The 27,973-nt window shown below is 39.8% G+C and overlaps 1 protein-coding gene across 1 annotated transcript; it reads left to right on the forward strand.

Annotated features, from left to right (window-relative positions):
* Nucleotides 1–626: 626 nt before the first annotated feature.
* LOC134796475 (sodium-dependent serotonin transporter) lies at nucleotides 627–27,395 on the forward strand. The gene is made up of 12 exons (XM_063768667.1): nucleotides 627–761; nucleotides 960–1,119; nucleotides 1,645–1,779; nucleotides 15,286–15,505; nucleotides 16,061–16,199; nucleotides 16,604–16,738; nucleotides 16,883–17,061; nucleotides 17,399–17,568; nucleotides 18,411–18,535; nucleotides 25,598–25,782; nucleotides 26,446–26,629; nucleotides 27,196–27,395. Exons 1-12 carry the CDS (start codon nucleotides 627–629, stop codon nucleotides 27,265–27,267), a joined length of 1,839 nt encoding a protein of 612 aa, XP_063624737.1. The 3' UTR covers nucleotides 27,268–27,395.
* Nucleotides 27,396–27,973: the final 578 nt, after the last annotated feature.

Consider the following 27,973-nt stretch of genomic DNA (forward strand, 5'->3'; position numbering starts at 1 on the left):
GTGGCCTGATTACTCACGGCGCTCACCAAGCGATTTATCACACCAATATACTATTGAACCAAGTTTACGTACATTTACTAAGGGCTTAGGGGTCATTTTATATAAGGGAACAGGGAAAGGAGTAAAAATGCCCGGTGAATGGGTGGACTGTAGTACTCGCGGCTGTGTTGACAGTCGAGCACAAACAAGAAGGCCTCGGAGATTGGGCCGACAAATGTAATGGTAATGGCTTTCTGAACGGTACTCAACCGTTAGCTTTTCTCTAATATCAGCACGTTTTTACAGTCCTGACCTACGTAACATATTCATAATCATAAGCATAGAAGTTTTGTGAAGTTACTTACAAGACCCCAGGAATCAATCTAAAGTCGAGTATTAATACTGTAATAGAAACACAAGATTCGTAACAATAAGAATCTACGAAAGTACACTATCCATCGCTGTTTACGTTACCTAGCTCTATACGACGCTACCTTACCCCCTCCTAGGTACGTTACCTCCAGGCCTCCATCGAAACGGTAGCTAGAAAGTGACTAGCAATTGACTAATTTCTCTCGCAAGAACGAACGTATAGATGTAATCCTTTCAAGAAATCGTGATTTTATGTCCTTAGTTGAGAATGGTTGATGGTTTTAATTATTGATTACACACTGACACAGGGGGACAGTCCGGCACCGGAGCGGCGCTGCGCCGGCGACGAGCCGGACGACATGCCACCGGATCCCCCGCCCGCCACCACCCCCAACGACGCCACCGCCCCGGTAAGTAGGGGGGAGGGGCAAATATAGAATGAAGAAGAATAATCAAATTAGACACATTGGTAATAATATAAAGAAGCTTCTGACGAGCGCCAAAGATGTGCCGTCTATTATAACCAATAGCCGGCGCCAAAGGCAAGACGTGGGCCAAGAATGGTGCTGTCGGTATTTGTGTTGTTAACCAACGTAGGTATGTTGCAGCCGGCGCCCAAAGCCCGGGCGGTGGTGGTGTCGCTGACGCCGGCGCGGCAGCGCGAGACGTGGGCCAAGAAGGCGGAGTTCCTGCTCGCCGTAGTGGGCTTCGCCGTCGACCTCGGCAACGTCTGGCGCTTCCCTTACATCTGCTACCAGAACGGAGGAGGTAACCTTTACTAAAATACTCATTTTGATTTAAGTATTCCAACAGAAAAAAATACGTAGGTACGAACGAAGAAACTGATTCTTGATCTAAAGATATTTGGTGTCTTGGTTTAGAAGTTTACCAAAAGCTAACATTCTCAGAAAAGTCAAGAGAGTTGTGTTCGTAACTGACACTCTGATACAAATACAATGCTCTTTTATTATCTACCTGAACGCTTTTCACGATGGACTTACTAATAACGTAGAATACCTTATCAATATTATCAATATGCACTGAATTTAATCCGTAATATTTTTGGGTGATAGAATTCCGGGTACCTATGGTTACTAACTTATTACGATTGCTGAAAGTTTTATAGTATTTCTTGTATTTTTAATCACTAAGCGAAACGCACGACTTTATTCGGTAAGCCTAGATCACTACATCCATTTCAAAGGCGTATTATAGTGTTAATATGAATCACGAGAGTTAAAATTCCATTGAGTAGAAAGTAGAAGTGTGTCTCTGAAAAGAGTAATGTTGCAGGTGCGTTCCTGATCCCGTACTGCGTGATGCTGCTGTTCGGCGGGCTGCCACTCTTCTTCATGGAGCTGGCGCTGGGGCAGTACCACCGCTGCGGCTGCCTCACGCTCTGGAAGCGCATCTGCCCCGCCCTCAAAGGTCACTCTATCATTCAAGCTATGATGGCGCCATCATGGCGCAAACCTTTGACAGTTGCCAACCCCATTTTACTAACGTTCGGATCGCAAAGTACCGTAGGCGCATACGAGCTCATTTCCATACAAAAAAGTGACGTATGTGGCTAACTGTTCTAACCCTGCCAATCTAAAAGCTTCAAAGAGTAGCTAGTAAATTCATGAGTAGGTACTCGTAAGTAGGTATCATCAATGTTACAACATTCATGTGACAGATTATAACCGATTGACGTAAAGTCGAAAGACTCCCTCGACGCGATTTTCGTACAACTATGGTTTATTAAATACGTATTTACTTCTGTCGTCATTCTCGGCGCGATTGCCGATTGTCCCGTTTGCTTAGGAGATGAAGCGCTAAGTGATTGATTGTACGATTGTAGTCCCACGGGCCAGGGGATGGCGTGCCGGCCGGGACTCATTGTTCCAGTGCAGATCGCAGTTCCCTAAATGTGGGCAGTTAATAAAAAAATGTACAAGTGCTATTTCTGATGGAGTTGGATTTACGTTGTTTCCTACTCGATGTTGCCCCCTAGCAGATTCTGTTCATTGTAGAGCACAAAAATATTTGTACCTTTTTAGGGTTCCATAATCAACCTGGAACCCTTATAGTTTCGCCCTGTCCGTCCGTCCGCGGCTTTGCTCCGTGAAGGTAAGAGCTATATAGCGAGAAAGATCACATTTCAGCATGGACGTATAAATCAGTTATGCCGACAAAGTCGCGCCCCGCCGACAAAGTTCTTCAAACAAAAACGTCACTTTTGACACTGACACATCTAATCCATATCGTCTCTAGATCTATTAATTGACGTATCTTAAAGTTTGAATCGGGCAGTTGTACAATAAAAACTAGAAAAAAAATTTTTAGGGTATAGCTCCCCTACACGAAAAGTAGGGCAGATTTTTTTTGTTTCAACCCTATAGTGTGGGGTGTCGTTAGATAGGTCTTTCGCTCTGAAATCAGATAGGTCTTTCAATCGGAAATTATCGCTCAGAAAGAAAAAAGTCACCCCCAACTAACATTTGAACCATGTGTGCAAAAAATATGAAAAATCGTGAAAGTAAAGCTTTTAGTAAATACTTTCAAGGAAAACTATAGCGAACATGATCGTTTCAGCCGATTTTGAGATTTTGCAATAAGTCTTTTTGATGGACGTGTAACTACGGAACCCTATACTGAGCATGGCTCGACATTGGCAGGTTTTTACTTATAGTTACGTTACATCTATTATATACCTGCCACGTTTAATACAGATCAGTGCTGCAACTATTTTCAATACATAGGACCTATGAACTTAGTCGACTGTTCTAATATTGTACAAAATCTGTCTTATCTAATACATATCTACAAATGTTGTAGGTAAAGCGGTATCAATTACGATTAAATAAAATCCATTGATCAATAGCTTATTTATGAAAGTGGCTCCGAGCCGATAGATAAGATATACTTACATGTTGAAAGGGCCCCTCGGGCTCCGCCATTCAGGCCTTTACAAACACATCAAAGTAGCTTTAAACATTACCAACCGAGGATAATCACTAGAAAACTACGACCAATAGGTACCTAACTGTTTGTCGACGCTGAGAAGTTGCGAATACTATATTTTATTTTATCAGTAAGTACAAATCAGGGGTTATATTTAGGTAGTTCAAGTAGGTTGGTAGTCAAACATAATATTACTTAATCATAAACATAAAAGACATTGAGGGTCTTACATAAAAAAATGCAATAAATAGTAACAAACTTCAAAAAATACAACAGTAAAACATTAAGCTTAAACTTTCAAAAATGTGTCTAGAATTCTGAAAGGGGAATACTAACTGCCAGGGTTGGGCAGTATTTCAATTACATGTATTTGAAATACGTATTTGAAATACATTTTAGTATTTTGTATTTGTATTTCAAATACTACCTGGAAAAGTATTTTGTATTTGGTATTTCAAATACTGAACTCACATGTATTTAGTATTTTGTATTTCAAATACTTCAAGCATCAAAATACATTTCTACGAAATACATTTTATTAAATTCTATGATCCTAAAATGGAACGTTTTTTTTTTAATATAATGTACAACTTGTACGAGGGCAAATAGGTACATGCGCGAGCGAGCTATTCTGCGCGGAACTTTTCGTCAACAGCCAGGGGATAGGGTATTTGCAGTAGTTTCCGTCCATGCTCTAGTTTTCGACCACTTGACAGATTAGCAAATAATATATTTCAGTTTTAATTTACTATTTGCGAAATATATTTTTTATATGTGGACAGATATATTGTTTAGCTAAGGATTGAAATCAGTCCAAATTTGTGCAGCAATGTAGATTTATATTCAAATTTCGTCAAGTGGACGAAAACTAGAGCTGGACGAAAACAAGCGCAATGACCCAATAAGTTTTTAGGAAAGGATATTCGTTAAAAAAACTAAATGATTAAACAAAAAAATGAAAAGTATTTTGTATTTTGTATTTGAAATACATTATTTTAAACACTGTAATTTGTATTTTGTATTTCAAATACCAGTCACCAACGTAATTTGTATTTGGTATTTCAAATACTTTTAAAAATGTATTTTGTAATTTGTATTTGAAATACGTGGAAGCCAGTATTTTGCCCAACCCTGCTAACTGCAACAACAAAACAATCGTGTTGTTAAACTAATAAATGTGGAACTTTTCGTACTACCACTTTCGATGAACCTCATTAGTCGAATCGTTTGAAATAAAGTTAGTTATATAAATTCATTAATAATCGTGATTGCGGGTAGAATTGCACGTACACAATCAAAATTAAAAGGTTTTTAATTATTTGGCGCTATCTTCTAATCAAACCCCCATGAAGTACCTACTCTAAACACGGGGTAAGTAGTTGTGAGCCCGATCTCCTCGCTAGAGTGGTTCGAAACCCTCTCGTGTTAAAAGCTATCACTCGCCAAACAAATGTGACCGCTGTTGGCGTTCATACATTTTAAGCAGCGCCACCGTTAAAAGCATTGCCTGCTGTATATTTATAAAGGGCCGCGTTTACTGCGAGCCAGCAATCGGCTTTGTCTTGCTCTAGCGTCTATTTGACAAGTGTGCTAAGGCATGTAGACTGTGAATACAATCCTCGTAGAGAAGGAAGAGGAAAGATTACGGAATTTATATATTTAGAGAATTGCTCTTTTTTTATTTGGGCGTATTTAAAAAAGTGTTGGGTTGTTTTAGGTTGTTTCTACTCTAAAAAAGTATCCTCTATTTACTACAGGGATCTACAACATTAATGGTTTTTTTATGGATTAATCGTGAGCGTTCGTAGTATTTGTAAAAGAGGCTATAGTGGCTACGCACGTGTGCCTAATGTCGGCCTCGACGCCATTCCTCAATCCGCAGCGCAAATATTAGCAGGGCGCTCCAGACCATGCCCCGCGCTCCGAGCCCTAGCGCGGGCAGCGGACCAGTTCATCTAAACCCATTATTAGTGCTGGTCTGCAGAATATTCCTTCTAAGTATCAGACAGCCAAATAGATTTACTTTCGTATTTATAATATTAAGTAGGTAGGTATAGTACCTACTTAGTAATTATTTATGTATTAGGTAAATAAAAAATATTAATGGCCCAAGTGGACTATTCATAAGTGCTTGTTGCTAAGCCTACTTGAAAAAAAATCCCCGATCTAGAAGTGCCACGAGCAAAACACCAAGCATTACTAATAGGTATAGTACCTATATTACTTATTCTGTGGCTTACTATTTAATTTACTTTATTATAACTTACCATTTTATAACCTAAATTTTAAGTCGTAATTTATATTTTCTCTGAGAATGAATATATAATACCACCGCACTTGCTGCACTTTATTTAGTGTTTGAATACCTAGTTTTTAAGATATGTGAATACGAGTAGGTACTAATTTTGTTATTAAGCTCGTACGGGCATAGATATTTCAGTTCCCTTGGCAACATATAATACATAAACTAGTATACTAGTATAATACATATTTATGACATTGACTTAATATTCTACAGAGATAGCACTTGAGTTAAAGTAGAGACGGTGTTTTGCGAGCGCCGACACGCCAACTTCGAGCCGTAGCCGTGATTTCGAGGATTGCATGATTGATTGATTCCTGATCGCAGAGCTCGGCACTCCGCATTGTTTGTCCGTTACAGAAACAGATACAAAGCAGTCGATATACAGTAAAACATCGATACACTCATTTTATTAAGTAATAAAAAAAAATATTATTGGCTTTACTCGTAACTGCCGATAATTCGGTGAATAACTATTCATTTGTTGCTAGAACTTGCGTGCTATTTAATGTATAATCCATCGGTTCTATTAATTTAATGAAAAATAATATTGCTAAAAAATATAAAATAATGGTAATGGCGGGTAAAATTGAACCCGCGTTACTTATTGTAGGTTTTTATGCTATTTTTTGTGTAGTGATTACATGACTGGTTATGTTCATAAACGTAATGATATTGTTTGGCGTTTAATAAACCTCTTATGTTGTTAACCCTAATTTGGATTGTTAGTTTTACTTAATAAGACTTTGAAGTGCAGTATGTTGCTAAATCGCCTCTGCCTTAATAAGGGTTAAACTTATTAACTTGTCAATCTTGCAATACATGTTCTTACCTTAAGTTTTATGTGGTTGTAAGTGAAAATAGACAACTTTTTAGGCATTTTTTTTAAAGTTATCTATCGACTAAGAAGCATTTCAGACAAAACGTATTTTTACTAATTCAGAATATTTAAAGCGAGTATTTATTTCCAAATCCCGAAATGTTCGAAAAGTAAGTGTATAAGAATATGATCGTGCTCTATTAGCGGAGCCCCGCAGCCCGGGGCCCTCGCCCCCGCCCCGCCGTCAGCGACCAACATCGTAATTTGACCAATCACAAGTTCCTTCCCTAGCTAGAAAACTTGTCGACTCTTAATACGAAACAATTCTTTAGACAAGTTTTGTTAGAGCTTTTTAAAGGAACTTTTATGCAAAATGTTCCAGTCGAAAACTATTTCATAGACTTCACTACGAAATAACAATACCACTTACAATTACAATATTCATTGTCACTGCGAAGTCGGTGTTAACAGCAGTGTGGCCAGAGCCTATCGCGAAAAACGATCGACCAAGTGCGAGTCGGACTCCCGTTCCAAGGGTTCCGTACATTACATAATTTTTAACAATGTATTTTTTATGTGAAACATGTGTGAAATGTCTTTTAAAAATCCGGAGGGATCGGATCAAAAACTAAGTAAATAAGTCCGACTCACGCTTGACTGCACATTTCTAATAGTTTTTTCTGTCATCTATAGGTAAAGAACTATTTTATGTATTTTTTTCATTAGACCCAGTAGCTTCGGAGATAAATGGGGGGGGGGGGGGGGGGGGGTGATCATTTTTTTACTTTAGATATATGTTTAGAATTCTCTTTTAATTTTCTCATTTACCCGTCAAAAGTGGCCCCCATGTTTAAAATTTGTTTACGTTACATGTCCGTCTTTGGGTCACAAACTTACATATGTGTACTAAATTTCAACTTAATTGGTCCAGTCGTTTCGGAGAAAATAAGCTGTGACAGACGGACAGACAGACAGATGCACGAGTGATCCTATAAGGGTTCCCTTTTTTCCTTTTAAGGTACGGAACCCTAAAAAGGCCCTCAGACTCAGACTCTCTATGATCTGTTTCATCTGAGTCTGTTTCCTTTTTGTCCTACTTTCATTTCCAAGCTCAGGGAGCTAAATAATATAATTTACGTTAGTTGCGGAGTGAGACATCTAATTAGCGTTTAAAGAGGTAAGTAATAGTTACAATAATTCAGCTTAAATAATTCTACACAAATTTCACTATCAATAAGCACTTACGGAGTACAAATCACCGTACATTAGCCGGTCCATATTCAGTGGTTCCCGAATCAAGTCTATAAATTCCAGCGATGCCTTTGAGAAATTTTGTGTGATCCCATTTGATGCGCGAACGTTTATCTTCTTAAGGGATCCGGTATAACGTGACCTTTAAGGCCTATCCATATAAGAGAATATGTAGGTATTGTAAAATCTTCGCTGGTCTCAGGTGTCGTAAAGGTGGTGAAATAAGAAGTGGACTGTGGTATTAACGCTGGTTTACTTCCAAATCACAAAAAGCGGCAAAGTGAATTCTCTTGATTTTATTGCAGACCTTAAAATTAAGCTAAAGAAAAAGGATCAAATATTAATCAATTTTTGAACGTTTCTGAACAGTATTCATATACATTAAGTTAAACATGAGTGGCACGCATGCCCTCCTCCTACACTGTTTTATTTGCCCGCACTCAGACAGCAATTGGAATATCATCCGTCATAAAAACGCGTCATAAACGCTATCAGCGTGTCTTTGCTGCCTATCGATGCACAATCATCGCCCTGACTGATGCTTTCCTAACGCCCCATGGAACGCCCCAACACACATATGTGGCATTAAAAGTGATAACTGATAAACGATATTTATATCTCGTTAATGTCGTATGAGCTGTATTAAACATTGATAATTAAATACAATAATTACGGTCAGTCAAAATAACATGGATAGATACTAGCCCCCTTATTCGTATAACTTTACGGGCCTGGATATAGGTAAATTATGTTTTGTCCCTTTCTTACAAATACATAAGTCAAAATGACAGATAAAGGCAAACGATTATTAGCTAATTGAGGCTTGTAGCGCGTTTATATATGAATAAGGGGGTTTAACTATCTAATCTAATACCTTTAGTTTAGACGAACAATTCTTGTACATATATTTATTTATATATATATTTCGGGGATCTCGGAAACGGCTCTAACGATTTCGATAAAATATGCTATATGAGGGTTTTCGGGGCGATAAATCGGTCTAGCTAGGTCTTATTTCTGGGAAAACGCGCATTTTTGCGTTTTTATATGTCTTCCGAGCAAAGTTCGGTCTCCCAGATATTAGTGACATACGTATACATAGATATCGGCAGGAGAGTTGTTGAGATGAATGATTACACACACAACAGAACTATGTACACTGATTACCAATCGCAAAAACAATATTTAATTAGGGAATGAGTGAATGTGACTTATTCACACCATAAAAAAATATACTTTAAAGACCTACTTAGGTAATTGTGTGAATAATGCTAATATTAATTAAGGGGCTGTCCATAAATTACGTCATCGATTTTTGACGATTTTGGACCCCCCCCCCCCTATAATCATCAAAAAATCATGCTTCAAATGACCCCATTTCCTCCTACTTCATGCTACCGTCATCCGATGTCCAGACCCCCCCCCCCTAATTTAAAATGACGTAATTTATGAATAGCCCCTAAGAGGAATTTTAATGATTATTTGTATATATTTTTTGTACAATATTTTATGAAATTTTTGAACCTGATTATAAATGAAATAAAAATTATTTGAAGAAACTCTATTTGGTCCATTTTGCAGTTGGCGGTTCAACTTGCAATCGGTACGAAAAAAGAGTACTAATTTCAAAATCTCGCTGTCATTACCTACATGATTTTTTTGTGTTTGTTGTGTGACTTCAACTCTAGTGCCCAAACCTCTACGTATAATCATTATAGTACTTACCTAAAATACCACTTTCTCCATCTCCATCAACATCTTCTAAATCACTTTCTGTGCATATTTATTCCTCTAGACTGCAGCTTGGCGTTGCGCTGTACTTACAGTGCACTGTACAAGCTATTTTATACAGATTATTCCGGGTGTTATTTCAACCCCTATATAGCAATTAGCGAGGTGAAAGTTTCGTATGTCTTATTATTCAACTTTTACAATAGCACTTTAACCTAGATATCGCGATAAATCTTTGTCTCTCCCATCATCATCATTCGCTCGCTTGCCCTTTATCCCATTCACTGGGGCTGGGGGCCGGTCGGTCTCTCCCATATTGACTTTTAATCAGTTGCAACGAAATGTATGAAATAGCCAAGTATATTTTTTCGTAATTTTCAGGTTGCTCTCATTCAAAATTTGTTAAGAATGACCTAAGTAGAATCAGAGCATTCACTCGTGTATGACAAATGAAGGGTGTAAAAATGATTCTGTATAGTCAGCAAAGCAAATTCACTCTCACATTCGCAGCGATATTATTAGATTTTCCAATCTGTTATCGCACTCATAAACTAATTACCAGCGCAGCATCATTTGATTGCCGACAGATGGCGCTGATTCGATCCAAGATGGCGGCTGAAACGTCACAAGTTGCCGCCAAGTTTACGCGCCGCTTAATTGAATTGGTGTGGATTTGTTATTAGTTCTCGGGCTGCTGAATTCGTTTTGTGCTCTCGATGATCGGATTTGTGACAATTTAGTGCCTTGTCGGTATAACTTCGCGCCGCGGCATATAAATGCAGCTACTAAGTACCTCTATTTTACGAAGGCAGGCGGGGATATTTAGTATTACATAAACAATAGAGACCATTCAATTGTACCAAACAATTGATTATCCATGATATTAGATTAATAATATCTCGTGTCGGAAGCCAGTGTTGCTCGAAGAATAGGTAATATACTAGTAGTTCGCCCCGAACTGAGAACTCGCGGTTTGGCAAAAATTATATAGAGCGATTTTGTTGCACCTACTTACTCGTATAGTGCGACGTAAAATAGTAGAAAATATTTTTTAAGAAAAATAAACCGACTTCTAAGGAGGTAAAACCACCCACTTTTCTAGTAGGTAGCATTTCGTTTCTGTAAGGGTCGCAGACGTCGCAGTTTTAGCCTAACGAACCCACTTCTGTGATAGCAGTTCGGTTCTGTGAGGATTGCAGTTCGAACCTAACCAAACCCTCTTTTGTTCGGTTCTGTGAGGATCGCAGTTCAAACCTAACCTAACCCACTTTTCTAGTAGCATTTCGTTTCTGTAAGGCTCGCAGTTCTAACCTAACCTAACCCTCTTTTGTTCGGTTCTGTGAGGATCGCAGTTCAAACCTAACCTAACCCACTTAACGGCGTGTGCGGTGCGGTGTACTGGGGTTTGAACGGGAGGGGCTAGTAAGTTTGGCATCATTATACTTTATAAGTAAGTACCTACATTTTATGGTAGTAATCATAGTGGTTTATTTAGTTTAGGTATCAGTGGTTTTCCGCGTCAAGGTCCGAGTCCGGGTCCGAGTCCGGGTCCGAGTCCGGGTCCGAGTCCGGGTCCGGGTCCGGGTCCAGTTCCGGGTCCAGGTCGAGGTCCTGGTCTAGGTATTGGTCCAGGTCTAAGTCCAGATCCAGGTCCGGGTTCAGGTCCAGATAAGAGCCCGGATCCAGGTCCAGGTCTGGGTCCAGGGCCAGCTCCGTCAAAATAGAAATTCGAAATCGCCAAAGTGTACTATGCGTCGTTGAAGAGTTCCGTTCTGATCATCATCAGCAGTTCTACTTCATCAAATGCGACAGTTTCTAATGAAAATGCTTGATTTTCTGATGAAAATACAAAAATCTCTATACGCATGCCTTTAAGATTTGAGGAGTTCCTTCGATTCCTCATGGATCCCATCATCAGAACTCGAGCTTGACAAAAATGTGGCTTAAAAACTTAATTTGCTTAACAAACATAACGAAGAGGACAAATCGCCAAACGTGAACTATGCGTCGTTGAAGAGTTCCGTTCTGATCATCATCAGCAGTTCTACTTCATCAAATGTCACTTTTTTGAATGTACATATGCTTATTGCTTGATTTGTTGATAAAAACAAATAAATCACTATATGTATGCCTTTAAGATTTGAGGAGCTCCCTTGATTCCTCATGGATCCCATCATCAGAACTGGGTTTTGACAAAAACGGGACCAATCTGTATGTATATACATACAATCCAAAAAAGAATTTTCAAAATCGGTCCAGTAATGACGGGGATATGGAGTAACAAACATTACAAAAAAACCGGTCAAGTGCGAGTCGGACTCGCGTTCCAAGGGTTCCTTACATTACCCAATTTTTAACAATGTATTTTTTATATGTGAAACGCGAATAAATTGCCTTTAAATAACCCGTAGGGATCAGATCAAAAACTAAGTAAATAGTCCGACTCACGCTTGACTGCACATTTCTAATAGGTTTTCCTGTCATCTAAATTTTAGACCCGGTAGTTTCGGAGATAAAGGGGGGGGGGGTGGTAATGCTTTGGCTATTTTCTTAAATAACTTCTTAACTATTTATTTTAAAATTACTAAAAATATATATTTGACATTCTTAAAATGAGCTCTTTAAATTCATTTGATATGTAACACAATATAGTTTAAAAAAATTTTTTTAATTTACTCATTTACCCCCCAAAAGTGGCCTCCATGATTAAAATTCATTTGTTTACGTAAGATATTCGTCTTTGGGTCACGAATTTACATATGTGTACCAAATTTTAACTTAATTAGTCCAGTACTTTTGGAGAAAATGGGCTGTGACAGACGGACAGACAGACAGACAAACGCACAAGTGATCCTATAAGGGTTCCGTTTTTTTCTTTTGAGGTACGGAACCCTAAAAACACACAATCGAATTGATAATTGAAATTTGGAAGTCGGTTAATAAATGAGGGCGCCACTTTCTACGTAACTGTCACATTTTTAACGTAAAATGCTTACACATGGCAACAATTTTGTATGGACATTTTGTGAATTCCATTTTATTTAATTTCTACTATTTTATGTCGCACTATAGGCGGCATTGGATCAAAAATCCCGTGGATTTATTGCAAGGTCTGTCCTTAACTGATAGATTTAAGTCACCATATAGATTAAAATAAACTGTAACTATGGTAAGCCCACTGAAATATGAAACCTATGGAAGTGAAACGTTAACGAAAAATGCGTGCCACTGTGACGTCATCCGGCCGCTAAACATGGCGGTTTTTGTATTGCCCAAAAGATTTTTACTGTTACTAGATTTTATCGATACATCGATAACTTTTTAACGTTCGCGGACGCGGCTCATTTTATTTAAAATACTAAGTATGAATTATTTGTAGAATTTATATTTTAATAGGAAGTAAGTAAGTATTAAGTAAATATTCTTTATGAGTAAGTATATTGATATGTGAAAAGATAGGTACTTTGATTGAGTAAGATGTGTAAAATCTAAGACAATTTCGTGCTTCGAATTTGACAGGTAAACGAGATGACGCTGTACAACTCATACATATTGCGATTTTTACGGTAACTCTGATTTTCAAAAGTTGACGTTTGACAACTCAGTGACCGCAAAACACATGGCGCAGTACAGCGCCATCTGTTTTGGATGTCAGAATAAGTGTACGTGTTTTTCTTAGACTTTACCTCTCTATTACAATCAATTTTGATGTGTTGCCAAAACCCTAAAGTCCGTAACACACTACCGCACCGCACCTCGACCTTGGTGCGCCGTACCTATAAGTGAGAGCGATACAAATTCAAACTTATCAAGCGACGGGTGAAAAAAACAAAACACCTTCAGAACATTTATTTTTTAATTACAAAAATAAGGAATGACTTCCGCTCTTCAACTTCAACTTCTTCAACATTTATTCAGCAAATAGGCCACAAGGGCACCTTTACACGTCAACGTTGAATTTACATAGAAGCAAAAATAATAACAATACATCAACAATTTTATAAAATACAACTAACTGCAACTACCAGTTCAAACTAACATATTACAATTACTTAGAGATGTATAGTCTCTTAATGTCGAAAACATACGATTACATAAAAAACTATAATAATAATATAAAAAAAGCCCGCAGGGCAGCTTGTGGAGTAACGACCCCACGGACCCGAGTGCTCCCGAGACGGTCGGTCAGGGTCTTCAGCCACTTTTTCTTTTTATGTTCATTTCTTGGTAACCTATAAAATAAGAAAATATAAATTAGCAATCACAATAAATCGATATCAAAGTCGATAAATAATGTCTAACCCTAGCTCAAATGTTTACATTATTTAAGCGTAAAAATATAGTTAAACAAGGCAAATCACTTCATTACCTATAACTGCACATAAGTAGCTTGCTATTTATAATGTGAAACATCTTTAAATTTCCCAGGAACATTAACAATAACCAATATTTTTAATGTAAATTATAGCGTACCTGTGTAAGGTTAAAGATGGCTGATTTGGTGGTTTTCTTCGACTTTTTGACAGGACAAGTACCGGCTGAACTGACTGACAATGACATTTGGGCCGCTAAACATGGCGGATTTTCGGCCGCATTAGGTATTAATACGTATTTTCATGAAACACTTTATGTACGTACTGAAATACTGTCATCTTTTTTTGCTGTTGGTAACAGTGCTGAGTAAAAACGAGATAGATATATATTTATGTGTGTGCCGTCAAAATGGGTGCTATTTGTATAAGCAATTTTACGTATAGAACAATATGTCTTGTCCCTATTATATAGGTCTATGGCTTATTTTTATCTTGCTAATTATTTCAAAATGGTAAATTTAAAAACAATATTATAAAAGTGTAAGGCGAGCACTTTCATTTGATACCAAACTCGACCATACTTTCTTGCAAATAAAATGACCAGAATAGCAAGCCTCAATTTTTGGCCTTCTAAGCTTTTCTAGCTCAATAACCTCTTGACTGAGCCTGCTCATAATTTAATGACTAAAATATAATGCCCTCGACTATATGTTTACCCAATTTCATTTAAATTAGAACAAATTTACTTTAGTTATTGAGTATCAAACTATCTTCTGACAGTTCAGCTTAAAAACATCGAAATACCGGGACGTGCCGCTAGCCAGCCGCGTGTTGAAAGTTGAATGTAAGAACTTCGTTCGCTTCGCTCGCTCGTTCGAATATATTATAATATCATAATGATTTTCAATCATGACTTTCAATTTAGTTATTATTTCTTCTAGTGGTCTGTAGTGGTACCCACAAATAGAATGGGTAGGTAATAAAAAGGTATAAAGCCAAGCCATTCAAAGGCGCTCGGCGCTCGGCACCCGTCGCTTGCTTTTTGTGTGCATCTTTGTTCAGGCTTCGGGTGCGGCGTGCGGCCTGCTCTGAATCTATTAATCCTACTTTGTCCGTCTGTCTGCTACAATGGCCTCTTCGGACTTACGATGAGAATTATAAGTCTGATAACATTCTTTTTAATTATTTCATATCCTTGACGTGCGTTTTTGATCATACGCTTGATGTACACGCTAATACGCTACGTTGACATGCTAATGCCCATTTGATACAACAACTTTTTTACCTGTAGCAAAGAAGCGCATACGTATCTTAATTAATTAACCATATCTACCTATTCTGCCAAATACCAACAAAAAACTAAGGGGCCCACTGATTAACAGTCCGCCGGACGGTATCGGCCTGTCAGTTAGAACAAAATTTTGACAGTTCCGAACAACTGACAGGCCGATACCGTCCGGCGGACTGTTAATCAGTGGGCCCCTCAATCGCACGTGTTATTCATTCTATTTACAAATTACCTATTTAAAATTCAAATTGTGCTCGAGATTAAAATGTGTGTTTGCTACCAGGAGTCGGTTACGCGATCTGCATGATCGACATCTACATGGGCATGTACTACAACACCATCATCGGCTGGGCGGTGTACTACCTGGTGGCCTCCCTGGCCTCCATCAACTCCGAGCTGCCCTGGACCAGCTGCGACAACCCCTGGAACACCCCGCTCTGCTCCCCCGTCACCGCGCAGCAAACTAACCCCAATGCCTCAACCCCTGCCAAAGAGTTCTTTGAGTGAGTATCCTCTGGGCTCTAGGAACTCGGACCCTGAATCAAAGACAGCCCCTGGAAAACCCTCCTCTGCTCCCCCATCACTGCGTAGTAGACAAACCCTAACACCTCCACCACAGTGCCTCCATCAACTCGGAGCTGCTCTGGACCAGAGACAACCGCTGGAATTAAATATCATTTCCTTTTTTCCAAGACCTATATTTCCTGCCCGTGGCATAGAGCCGCTTTCTTGATGAACTCCACTTCGTGAGCAACGATCTTCTTTTAGTGGAGCTTGTTTGTTGATTCTTTCGAGCTGCATAATATTCCCAGCAAATAGATCAGGCACAATGAATCAATTGTTTTAATCAATAATCTTAATTCTTAAGGTATTCAATGTTAGCGAATTCTTTACGTTACGATAATTCTAAAAGAAAATATGCTAGAAGTCTCTCTAGATCTACCGGGAATAGGACAAACGTGGGCAAGATAGGATCCCTCCAAGACCTTATTAGTTATCAATCTTCTTGACATGTTTACAGTTAGGTATTCGTTATTGAAATACATGAATGTGCGCAGACGCAACGTGTTGGAGCAGCAGCGGTCCAACGGGCTGGACGACATGGGCCCCATCAAGCCATCGCTAGCACTCTGCGTGTTTGGGGTCTTCGTGCTCGTCTACTTCTCGCTTTGGAAAGGCGTGCGCAGTGCCGGCAAGGTATACTTCCTTAAGCAACTTAAATTTTACTAATATTTTCTCAGAGAAGTCAAGGACTAGTTTTATTTAATCTACCTTTCTTAACACTATAATCAGATCTTTTCCGATCAAAGTCATTCTCTGATTAAATCTACTCCGACCGTCAGCCTTAGAACAGAAAGTACTTATTCTACTTGACATTTTTGTGTCACATATGATGGTGCGCATAGAGTTGGACCAAGAATAGTCTGCAGCGGATTTGATAGCCCACGCAGTGCAAGTGTCATTTATACGTCATAATTTCATAGAAGTTTGACGTTTAAAATAACACGTGCACTGCGTGGGTCAAATCCGCTGCAGACTTTTCATGGACTGACTATAGCTACTAAGCATACATATGGTACTCTGTGTTGTTATTGTGCCAGGTGGTGTGGGTGACAGCGCTGGCTCCGTACGTGGTGCTACTGATCCTACTGGCGCGGGGAGTTACCCTGCCCGGCGCCACCGAGGGCATCCGCTACTACCTCACTCCCGAATGGCACAAGCTTAAAAACTCTAAGGTGAGAACCGCCTGAGTTAACTACAAGTTACAATAATGGAGCCTATGGTTTTCAAATGCTATTTTTTCTTGATTATTTTACTCTTGACGGGCGTTCATTTCAGACACATCACTGTATATTACCTATAATAAGTCATGTTGCCAGGTGTGGATCGACGCGGCATCGCAAATCTTCTTTTCTCTGGGTCCGGGGTTCGGCACGCTGCTCGCGCTGTCTTCCTACAACAAGTTCAACAACAACTGCTACCGCGACGCACTCGTCACCTCCTCCATCAACTGCCTGACTAGTTTCCTTGCTGGTTTTGTAATCTTCTCCGTCCTAGGGTGAGAATTCTTCTTTGACATATTTATCCGCAACTGCTACCGCGAAGAGCACAAGGTAAAGGTAACATAGCTACATTCAAATTTATTACAAATATGTATTGCAATTTGTTTAATGATAATAGAAATACCAAGTTCACCATGAGTGATACATTATAAGTCAGATTGGGCAAAAACGACGAATATAAAACTTTGTCAGGTACACAAAATAAAACTGTATAGAATCGTAAATTAGGCGTGGTGTATATGGCAAAGTTTTTCTAAATTACGTGTAACCTGAGACCACAGATAGTAGTCAGTTCACCTCCAGTGCTAACCTGTTTTTTCTTTCTGTGAGCAGGTACATGGCGCACGTGCAGAACAAGAGCATCGAGGAGGTGGGCCTGGAAGGCCCGGGGCTGGTCTTCATCGTGTACCCCGAGGCCATCGCCACCATGACGGGCTCCGTCTTCTGGGCCATCATCTTCTTCCTCATGCTCATCACGCTGGGCCTGGACAGCACCTTCGGAGGTAACTCTTCAACAACGAGAGCGTCGAGGAGGTGGGCCTTGAGGGCCCGGGGCTGGTGTTCATCGTGTACCCCGAGGCCATCGCCACCATGACGGGCTCCGTCTTCTGGGCCATCATCTTCTTCCTCATGCTCATCACGCTGGGCCTGGACAGCACCTTCGGAGGTAACTCTTCAACAACGAGATCGTCGAGGAGGTGGGCCTTGAGGGCCTGGGGCTGGTGTTCATCGTGTACCCCGAGGCCATCGCCACCATGACATTATTGTTATAGTCTTTTATTTTACCTCACGTGTCATAATCGGGATCTAGTCTGTAGACTTTGATAAATAACACCACAACAGCCTAAACTTGACTGTCGAGATTAACACAATCTAGTATCTTACTTGAATTTGGAGCACTGTATACCACGCTGGAGAGGAAAAAAATTAACTGTGTTCAAACGCTCCCATACATCAGTTTTAAGATCCGGTATAGCTTTATTTGACGTTCATAAGCGCATTGTAATATGCCTACTTGAATAAACTATTTTTTATCTTTTATCTTTATCTTTAGGATAAATCACATTTTGACAATTCTTGGATAAAGGATGGCTCAGGCTAGACCGGGCCGTGCCCGGACCGAGGCGTCCGATATGTCATTTTCTATGACGGCTGATCGGTGATCACGTGGTGCTTTCCGTAGAAAACTTAGCTCCGGAACCTCCGGCCCGGCCCCGGCTCGGTCTAGCGTGAGTCATCCTTAAGCCTGGCAGGGCAGGGCATAACTTATGTTCCTTATACACTGTGATACTTGATGAATTGATGATCTATATTTTACAATAATGAAGTGGTAATTTTTGTGTAGGTCTGGAGGCGGTAACGACGGCCCTCTGCGACGAGTACCCGCGCGCGCTGGGCCGACACCGAGAGATATTTGTCGCTGTGCTATTATGCCTCATCTATATCTGCGCGTTACCCACCTGCACCTTTGTAAGTATGGCATACTTCGGGAACTGGTTTGGGATTAAAGAACCGGATTTTTTTCTTTAAGCATTCCTCGTTATAGTTCTTACGAATTGGAACTCAGAATTTTCATAATGATTCCTGCAAATGGCTCGCACACGGCGCACACCTAACCAACCTGTTATAAGGTAGGTTTCTCTAGGCAAAAAATAAATGAAAAATAATCTTCAAATAATTATTAAAAAATTTAGAATTAACTAACTCTTGCAGACCACGGTTTGCCAGTAAAAGACTGACAGGCCATTTCGAACGTACACTGACCTCAGAATGATATTTGAATCGTGTTATTTAGTTATTGTGTGTCTCTCCGGCGCCAATACATGTACGGACAAGTACGAGCGTAATGAACAGACCCCGTTATCAGCGGTGAAATTTTATTGAAATGCAAGGGTTGGTACTGCACATATTTAACATGTAATTCGGGGTAAGAGACTAAGAGTACGCGGTGGGTGCCATTAGTTAGTTGTCATTCTGATCAGTCAGGCCAGTTCGAATTGGCCTGTGAATTTCAAAAACGCATTTCATGAGCCTATGTGCAGCCACTCGAGCCGACTGTCTGAGCCGCTTTGCCTTGCTTTACACGTTACACACGAAGGAATAAGGTGCAAATTATAAAGTCCCTGTATGATATGGTACTTTAACTTTCCTTGGCAATATAGTCTACTAACTAATTAACGACTCACGGCATTTTGAAATAAATAAAAATAACTGTAGAGGAACAAAATAAAAAATGTAATTAGCTAATTAACCGAGAAGTATTCATCGTGAACTTGACATCCTGTCGTCTGTTTCCTAACAATGCTTGGCTTTTATTCATTATACATAACTAAATTCCTTTACAAGGTTAAGAAAGATTATGTAGTATATTATACTACATGAACTCGTAACCCGTAAATAAAATAATACTTGTTATAATTATAGGTATACTGCTCGTTTCATCGTCGTATAAACAGCTCATTAAATATCAAGCATGACATTTATGTATATTATTATTTTACCTTTATTATTGAAGGCATCAGAGCACTACCTACATTTAAAAATTACTTGGTCAAGCAAAACCAGACCCTATCATCATATATTAAAGACCACATCGTCCGCACCAGGAGCACCCCGCAACGTCGCGAGAACACAGGATCATGCCGAACGACTTCCAATTTCTTTTTGCGCATTTTGCGTTTTTTGCATCTCCTCGTCAATTTCATCATCGGCACAAAATATTATTTCACCGATTTTCCTACTATTTATTTGAGCATTAGAGCTCTTGAAACTTGCTCGTTTGAATATATAATTACGGAACAAACCTAATTATTTGATAAATAAAATATTTGTATTGTGTGTTATATATTTGAAAATAATACAACTATGTTATGTGTACACATCGGTAACTCGTGTCATTTAGGTAGCACTTAAAAGATTAGTGATGAGCACACATCGGTAACTCGTGGCACTTGACAGTTTCTAACAGACTAGTGATGTGACAATGTTCTTCCTATACGAGTCGAGAAAAAAAACCACTAAAAAAAGGAATTAATTAAACTAATCTTTTAAGTGCTACCTAAATGCCACGAGTTACCGATGTGTAGACTTATGTGTCTGTGATCGGCGGTTCGATTTCGGCTTTGGATGCCGTCTCGTTTAGAACAATTAAGTAAAATGCACTTTACTTTTAACTTTAAAGCTATAGAGTTGTTCCTGTGCTACTACTTATCTAATACCTTTAAACGAGCAATTCTGGTTTATTTATATTTCGGTGATCTCGGAAACGGCTCCAACGATTTCAATTAAATTTGCTATATGGAGGTTTTCGGGGGCGATAAATCGATCTAGAATCGGTCTTATCGCTGGGAAGCTTGTAATTTGCATATAGTAGATAAGTCTATTAACCTATGTATATTAGGCAGTAAGCATCCCGAATAAAATAAAATAAAAAATAAAAAAACGCGCATCTTTGAGTTTTTATATGTTTTCCGAGCAAAGCTCGGTCTCCCAGACATTATTAGGTATTATCAAACTACACAACGGGACTTAATAGCGTATTTAAGTTTTAAGATTTACCTCCGACGTTCCGAGGACGGCGTTGTCCCCGTGGTCTCGGAGAAGTCTGGCTCAAGTTGACATCAACATCTTCTAGCCGCTCGAGTTTTTCGAACTACCCGCACTTGGTCTTGTTTATCAGTTTGAACGTTTTGCGCATTAGGGATGTTACTCTGTCGACACACAACACTAACGATATTCGATTTATCGACTGTCGATATTCGTTTCCGCTTACATTTACTAATGACTGGATTCCATGTGGATGAGATCTTAAAACCCTCGTCCCGATTAAAATTGCAATGTTTTTTTATTTCAATGGCTTCCCGCACTTTTCTACTGTAGAAATGGCGATCTGTGGAAAGGATTTTAGGGTTATGCAGCTCAATCCAGTGGTTTGGTCCTGACTCCAGCAAATGCTCAGCCACGGCAGACTTGTTCACCTGACGATTTTTTGACAGCTGCGATATGTTCCTTAACTCTTTCTGCTATGGTGCGCTTAGTTTCTCCGATACAGGAACTACCACAACTGCAATCTATTTTATAAACGCCAGGTGACTGGAACGGAATAACGTCATTCGGTGACCTTAGGCTCCCTGCAACTTTGGATAAAGGAGTGTACACCGTCTTTATAGAGTACTTTCCAAGTACTGTGCCAACTTTATCCGTTACCCCTTTTACATATGGCAAAAATGCCGGCTGTCTGGAGACATCAGGACGTTTCCCTCTTGCCTTTCGTCTGGGTTGCCACTTTTTTACCTTGTACCCGTTCCGTCTTAGTACCTCCTGAATATGCGACTGTAATGTAGTAAACAACTACATTTAGTGTTTAACAGTAACTTCATGGATTGCTGCGACATAATGCATATTGCTTGTATCAGCGATAAAATACATGTATATAAATATACGCATAAGCGAATAGAATAAATGGAATTATTATACTAGACACCGAGCCTATCACTTCTAACCCTCTCCAGTCACCCTACAACTATCCTGTTGCTACACGACATCTCACTCTTTAAATATTCAGGGTCACACAAATCATGTGCTCTGTTTACAAGCGAGGTAACCACCGAAGTGATCCAAAGGACTCGAGCCTTTTAGCTCTTTTTTTAGGGCTCGCCTCATCTCTTGACGCCTAAAAGGCTATTTAGCTCTTTAGCCCCCGAGCCTAATTATATTTAAGAGCCTAGACTCTTGGGGCTTAATAAAGTTATTAGCCCCAAGAGTTTAGGATCTTAAATAGAACTAGGCTCGGGGACTAAAGAGCTAAATAGGCTTTTTTTTAGAGGCTTAATAAGGTTATTAACCCCAAGAGTCTAGGCTCTTAAATAGAACTAGGCTCGAGGGCTAAAGAGCTAAATAGGCTTTTAGCCTTTTAGGCTTCAAGAGATGAGGCGAGCCCTGAAAAAAGAGCTCCTAAGGCTCGAATCTTTTGGATCACTACCACCGATTGTAAGTGACGGGGATGGTGGTGAGAAACCACCAAAGCAGCACTAAGCGCACCATAGCAGAAAGAGTTAAGGAACATATCGCAGCTGTCAAAAATCGTCAGGTGAACAAGTCTGCCGTGGCTGAGCATTTGCTGGAGTCAGGACCAAACCACTGGATTGAGCTGCATAACCCTAAAATCCTTTCCACAGATCGCCATTTCTACAGTGGAAATGGGCGGGAAGCCATTGAAATAAAAAAACATTGCAATTTTAATCGGGACGAGGGTTTTAAGATCTCATCCACATGGAATCCAGTCATTAGTAAATGTAAGCGGAAACGAATATCGTCAAACTGATAAACAAGACCAAGTGCGGGTAGTTCGAAAAACTCGCGCGGCTAGAAGATGTTGATGTCAACTTGAGCCAGTCTTCTCCGAGACCACGGGGACAACGCCGTCCTCGAAACGTCGGAGGTAAATCTTAAAACTTAAATACGCGATTAAGTCCCGTTGTGTAGTTTGATAATTGTGACGTTTATACAATAAAAGTGCATTGCGAACTCCCTGCAAGTCGACATTCTGTTGTCAACTGTCATGGCGTGCGGGCGGGTCGTCGCAAGCACCTGACTGACCAACTGAGTTTTATTTATCACCTTGTAATACAGTCAACGGTAAAAATATGGGTGTACAAATCATCTCAAAAATATGTCCCATAACTCTTATGTCAGTGAATTAAGAACTATGGGACATATTTTTGAGTAAGTTGTCTACACCCATATTTTTACCGTTGACTGTACAACAGAACCTAGACGTCACAATAATGTTTAATAATCGTGAAAGTTTAAATTATTAGGTATGTTATAAGATCTGAGTGGTATGTTGTTATGAATTACGATATTGTGTAAGTTATCCTCGGTTTCTCCTTGCATGTCTTTTTCGCTTCGTAATATCGAAACGGAGCTAAAAATGATTGTAATGGATGGTGATTTAATGAGATTTAATCAACTGCTTTTAATTAACCTACATTTGGCGGGTTAAGTATTGGGTCCAATATTAAATCAATTAATCCGAACCCAATATTAAAAATTTTGGTTAACAAAATAAGTGTCAATTAAAACGATAATTTTTACAGGCATTTAGGCATTTGGAGATAAAAGCTAGATTAGAAGGACAGTACATAAGGTATAAATATTAGTTGCATATAGGTACCTACTGTGTAAAGCGACTATCGCACTTGCTATCACAAACACTTCTGCGAATGACCCAATCGAGGAACCACAAAACAGATTTGAGGAGCTCTCACATTTCACACAAATTGTAACACTCGATAGTCTCACATGGAGTTAGGGAGCTGACCTGCGAATCCCGGGATCTGATTTCACGCCCACAAATCATTGCATTGGATTGCTAACCTGAGTTCCAACAATGTCGTCTTCGGTTGTTCGTCGATGTAACTCGATTCTCATCTTGGCCGAGCCCCCTGATGATATAACATTTATTGTTTAAGGCTGCAGATGTGCCAAAGAATTAGCCATACATACATACGCTCGATCACATTTTCTTTTCTGACATTTAAAAGTTTAGAGTGTGCAGAACAGAAAACGTCTTTAGCAATGTGCCCCTTCGGCCTTCCCCAGCAATTTATCGGCGCGTTCGTCCGGTCACTATCGCGGTCATTGCGAGAGCGAATGAATTATTTAGTTATTGTAATGCGCTGATAGCGCGTAATGTACGAGGAGGTGTAAAAGTAGTGAGATGGATGAGACGCTGTTCCACGGGCGCTGAAAATCAAGGGTTTCTATTAGGCGGAGTGGCGTATATTGATGCGGTCATGTTTACCGTAGTTTAATTCTTTCCTGTTTGGGGTGCTTAATGCAATCGTAATAAAAACCTATTTTCAATCAAACACGTCAAGCTAAATCTACATTAAGTTTTGAAATCTTTCCGCTTAGTTTATTATACATATACCTGTAATCAGCCGGAATAAATCAGGAACTGTTACCGGTATAACTAAAAATCAAAATATCTCATTTCTCACCTTTCACAATATTTCTTTGATATTGTAGAATAGTATTTAGGTAAGCATAATGATTGATCACAATAGTTAAATTAAGTGCATAAATATAGGTACATAAACAACCGTGATACCGATTTTTTGAATGAAAAATATACCGGTATTGGGTTTCTGCTTCTAACCGATTTCATTCTAAAATTTTGCAACAGGCAAATTTATCGGATATGGAAGTGGTAGCGGTAGCGGCATTTTCATCGTTACATCGTTTATCGAATTTCATTGAAAGTTCCAGTAGGCAGGCAATAGGCAGTAGGTTTTTTATATGATATAGTTAGGAGGCAAACGAGCAGATGAATCGACTGATGTTAAGAGATTACCGCCGCCCATGGACACCCGCAACACAACAGTGGTTGTAAGTGCGTTGCCGATCAAACATATTACTTCTAATTGACATTCGCATTAATTAAATTATTATTGCTAAAGTGTTACTATTCAATTAAAGATTACCTAAGCGCTCAAATGCTATATTTATTTATATTTTATTATATTAATTACTTAAAAGTAAGAGTATTTTCACAGATGACATATCACTATAATTTTTAATTATATTCATAAATTGATACTGACATTTTTATAATAATTAATTCACTAATTCAATAATTAAAGCCTGACAACAGTTTATTTAACCCTGAGATAGTGTCGCTGCAAACAGCTTACGTATGGCAATAATGTGCGTACGTCATGTATAGTCGGGGTAGTGGGCATTGGCTTCATGTTGATACGTGGTTGATACTCGTATAAGTAATGTCAAAACATTGCTTACAGAGAATTCGGTTCTTTCAATTTACCTTTTCGTCAAAATCTGATTCTAAATATTCAATATTATTATATTCTTCGTTTTCTTACTCTGACGAAGTCTGATTTTCATCAGATGTTGTGTCGCTTTCAGGACCACCAACCTCGATTATAAAATGTTCAGTCTCCAATTCGATTATAGGATTTTTATCGTCGATCTACATAAACCTTAAATGAAATATTAAAGTTTAAACCTAACAACTAACCAGTTCAATAAAACCGCACTATAAAATGTCAATACCGGTCATGTCAACAACCAACTTTAAAACATTGTTTATAGGAATGCTATGTAATCCTTCGTCTTTTTTAAGCTGTAAGTATTTGATTGCATTCACTACAATTTTTTGCGCATCTTTGGTAATTTTTTTTGGCATTTTTGTAATAAAACCGTTCATATTTGAATATATTCGTAGATATTTTCCGTTTGTATACATCGGTGACACTCGATGACATCCAACGTTCGTTGTCAAAGAGTACTCTTGTTGCCAGTAAAAGAAATTAGTACCATTGAAAATCCGCAAAATGGCGAGGGTCAAATAAACTGTTGTCAGGCTTTAATTCATTCACTATTTTTGAAACGCTTTCCAAAAGTTGTAAATTGTAAATCTGGTGCCACATAAAACTTAAAGCTGGTAAAGCTGTTCTTCCCTACACCGCTCTAAGTGTCTGCCATGTGTTATGTTTGGGTGTGATGCAGGGCGGCGTGTACCTGGTGGACCTGCTGAACGTGTACGGGCCGGGCCTGGCCATCCTGTTCGTGGTGTTCGCGGAGGCGGCCGGCGTCTGCTGGGTGTACGGCGTGGGCCGCTTCTCGCAGGACGTCAAGACCATGCTGGGGCATGAACCGGGCTGGTTCTGGCGCGCCTGCTGGTCGTACATCAGGTGCGTGTTGGAGGCGGCCGGCGTTTGCTAGGTGTATGGCGTGGGCCACTTCTCGCAGGACGTCAAGAGCATGCTGGATCACGAGCCGGGCTACTTCTGGCGCTCCTGCTAGTCCTACATGTGTTGAAGGCGGCCGCTAGTGCTAGGTGTACGGCGTGGGCCGCTTCTCGCAGGACGTCAAGGGCATGCTGGGGCATGTGCCGGGCGGATTCTAGCGCGCCTGCTAGTCCTACATCAGGTGGGTGGCGAGGGCGGCCGTGTGCTCGTGTACAGTTTCGACTTTCCTTCTGCAATCGGCTCAGTTAATATGGTCGGGAGCCCGCAAGGAATACATTTACATCCAGTTATTTAAAATGCACACTTAGCTGTTTGCCGCGAAATGAAACTCAGCCGAAGATGTCGATACCGATAAACGAAACCTTGATACCTACCAATACCTAATTATTTATTTGGCATGCGTTATAAACTGAACCATTAACTAAATACAAAGAATGGTGTACATAACAAAATGTCCTGTAGCCACATGTTAATCATAATAAATCATATATATCAGGATGCTGGTACCTACTTCTTGGTGTGAACCTCTATCAAGCTTTGCAATATCTTATGTACCATATTTTAAGCAAAATAAATCGAATTTATTTCTATTATATGTCCCCATAGTCCCGTGTTCCTGCTGGTGCTGTTCGTGTTCTCGCTGCTGGCGCACGAGGAGATGCTGGGCGGCGAGTACACGTACCCTGCCTGGTCCATCCAGGTTGGCTGGCTGCTCACAGGGACCACCGTCTCCGCCATCCCGGTCTACATCATCTACAAGTTCCTCATCACACCAGGGAACTTCTACAACGTGAGTAGCTACAGCAGCAGGAGATGCTCGGCGGCGAGTACCACGCCTGGTTCATCCAGGTCGGCTGGCTGGCTGATAGGGACCACCGTCTTCGTCATCCCGCTCTACATCATCTACTAGTTCCTCATCACACCACCAGGGAACTTCTACAACGTGAGTGATTCCATTACATCGAACCTGCGTAGTCTCTCTGCCAGTCGTTGTCTCTATCGAGCACCATCTCACGCTGACACTGTTAGTTACTGCTCTTTGTACCGCCTACAAATTCTTCCGCCGTCTCACGCAACACTGCGTTGGGCAGATAAACTTAATATCAGACGCGAAGTAAGAATTTTGAGTAATATTTTGCATTCACGACTGAGGTTTAAACCCTCGATTTTTGACCTCCACACACGACAGGTAAAATAAAAGCCAGTGACCCGAACGAAACTATAGTCGACTGCACTTTTGCGTGCCTAAACCAACTGTCATCGCCGTATTAAGTATTTCACATGATGGCCTTCGTCTCCTTGATTGATATTTCTGTTACTTGCTGAAAGTGTCGTAACAACGTGCTTGGTTGGCAGCGCGTCAAGACTATCATGAATCCGGAGGTGACGACGATACCTCCAGCGGACGCAACGGTTTGCAGCCTGTGACGGGACCCGGGACCCCCGCTGTACGCCAAGCCGCCCACCGAGTGGCTGGTGTGAGCCCCACAAACAAGATCTTCTGGTTAGGTAAACGTGGCAGATGGTACCCGGCGATATTGACATACCATGAGTACCATGACCATCTCTCTATTTATTGTCCAGACCTCGATAGATTTCAGACCTAATATTCCCTTCTGCTATCGTTGCTTTGACTTGAATTTACTTTTTTTAGTCCACATATGTCTGTTGGTGGGACACCGCTTGTTGTCATGATCTGGAATCCATTGGGGTTATCTAATGGCGGGCGATATATGTATTCTTACATTCGTGTTCCCCTATAATTTTATACTTAATTTATACTCTATTTACAATAGGCCATTCTAGTAACTAGTCAACATTTTATTAATCTCATTTCAATTTAATTCGACTAAATATACAGTAGACCGACGAAAAAAGATCTTATAGTGGGACACTGATCTGGTTGATTACTTACATAGCGATGTTACAACGTTGTGTTTATAAGCTTAAAATTAATGATTTATTTAACGATCTCTTTAATTCAGATCTTCTAATTTTAACCAGTTTTAAAACTCTTAATCTCTAGATTTAAAATACATATAATGTTAACGATTTTTAGAAACTCATTGTAACGAACCAAAGATAATATTTAAATAATAACTTTGTAAAAATTTACTGCTTCCTTTAGAGAAAG

This window comes from Cydia splendana, chromosome 13 (assembly GCF_910591565.1).
Source record: "Cydia splendana chromosome 13, ilCydSple1.2, whole genome shotgun sequence".
NCBI lineage: Eukaryota > Metazoa > Arthropoda > Insecta > Lepidoptera > Tortricidae > Cydia > Cydia splendana.

Bases quoted from the DNA above. Each gene is read 5' to 3' on its own strand.
- LOC134796475 (XM_063768667.1), top strand. From the start codon at position 627: ATGGTTTTAATTATTGATTACACACTGACACAGGGGGACAGTCCGGCA. The intron at 1,120-1,644 runs GTAACCTTTACT...GTAATGTTGCAG, and splicing joins CTGCTACCAGAACGGAGGAG to GTGCGTTCCTGATCCCGTAC. The intron at 17,569-18,410 runs GTAACTCTTCAA...ATTTTTGTGTAG, and splicing joins CCTGGACAGCACCTTCGGAG to GTCTGGAGGCGGTAACGACG.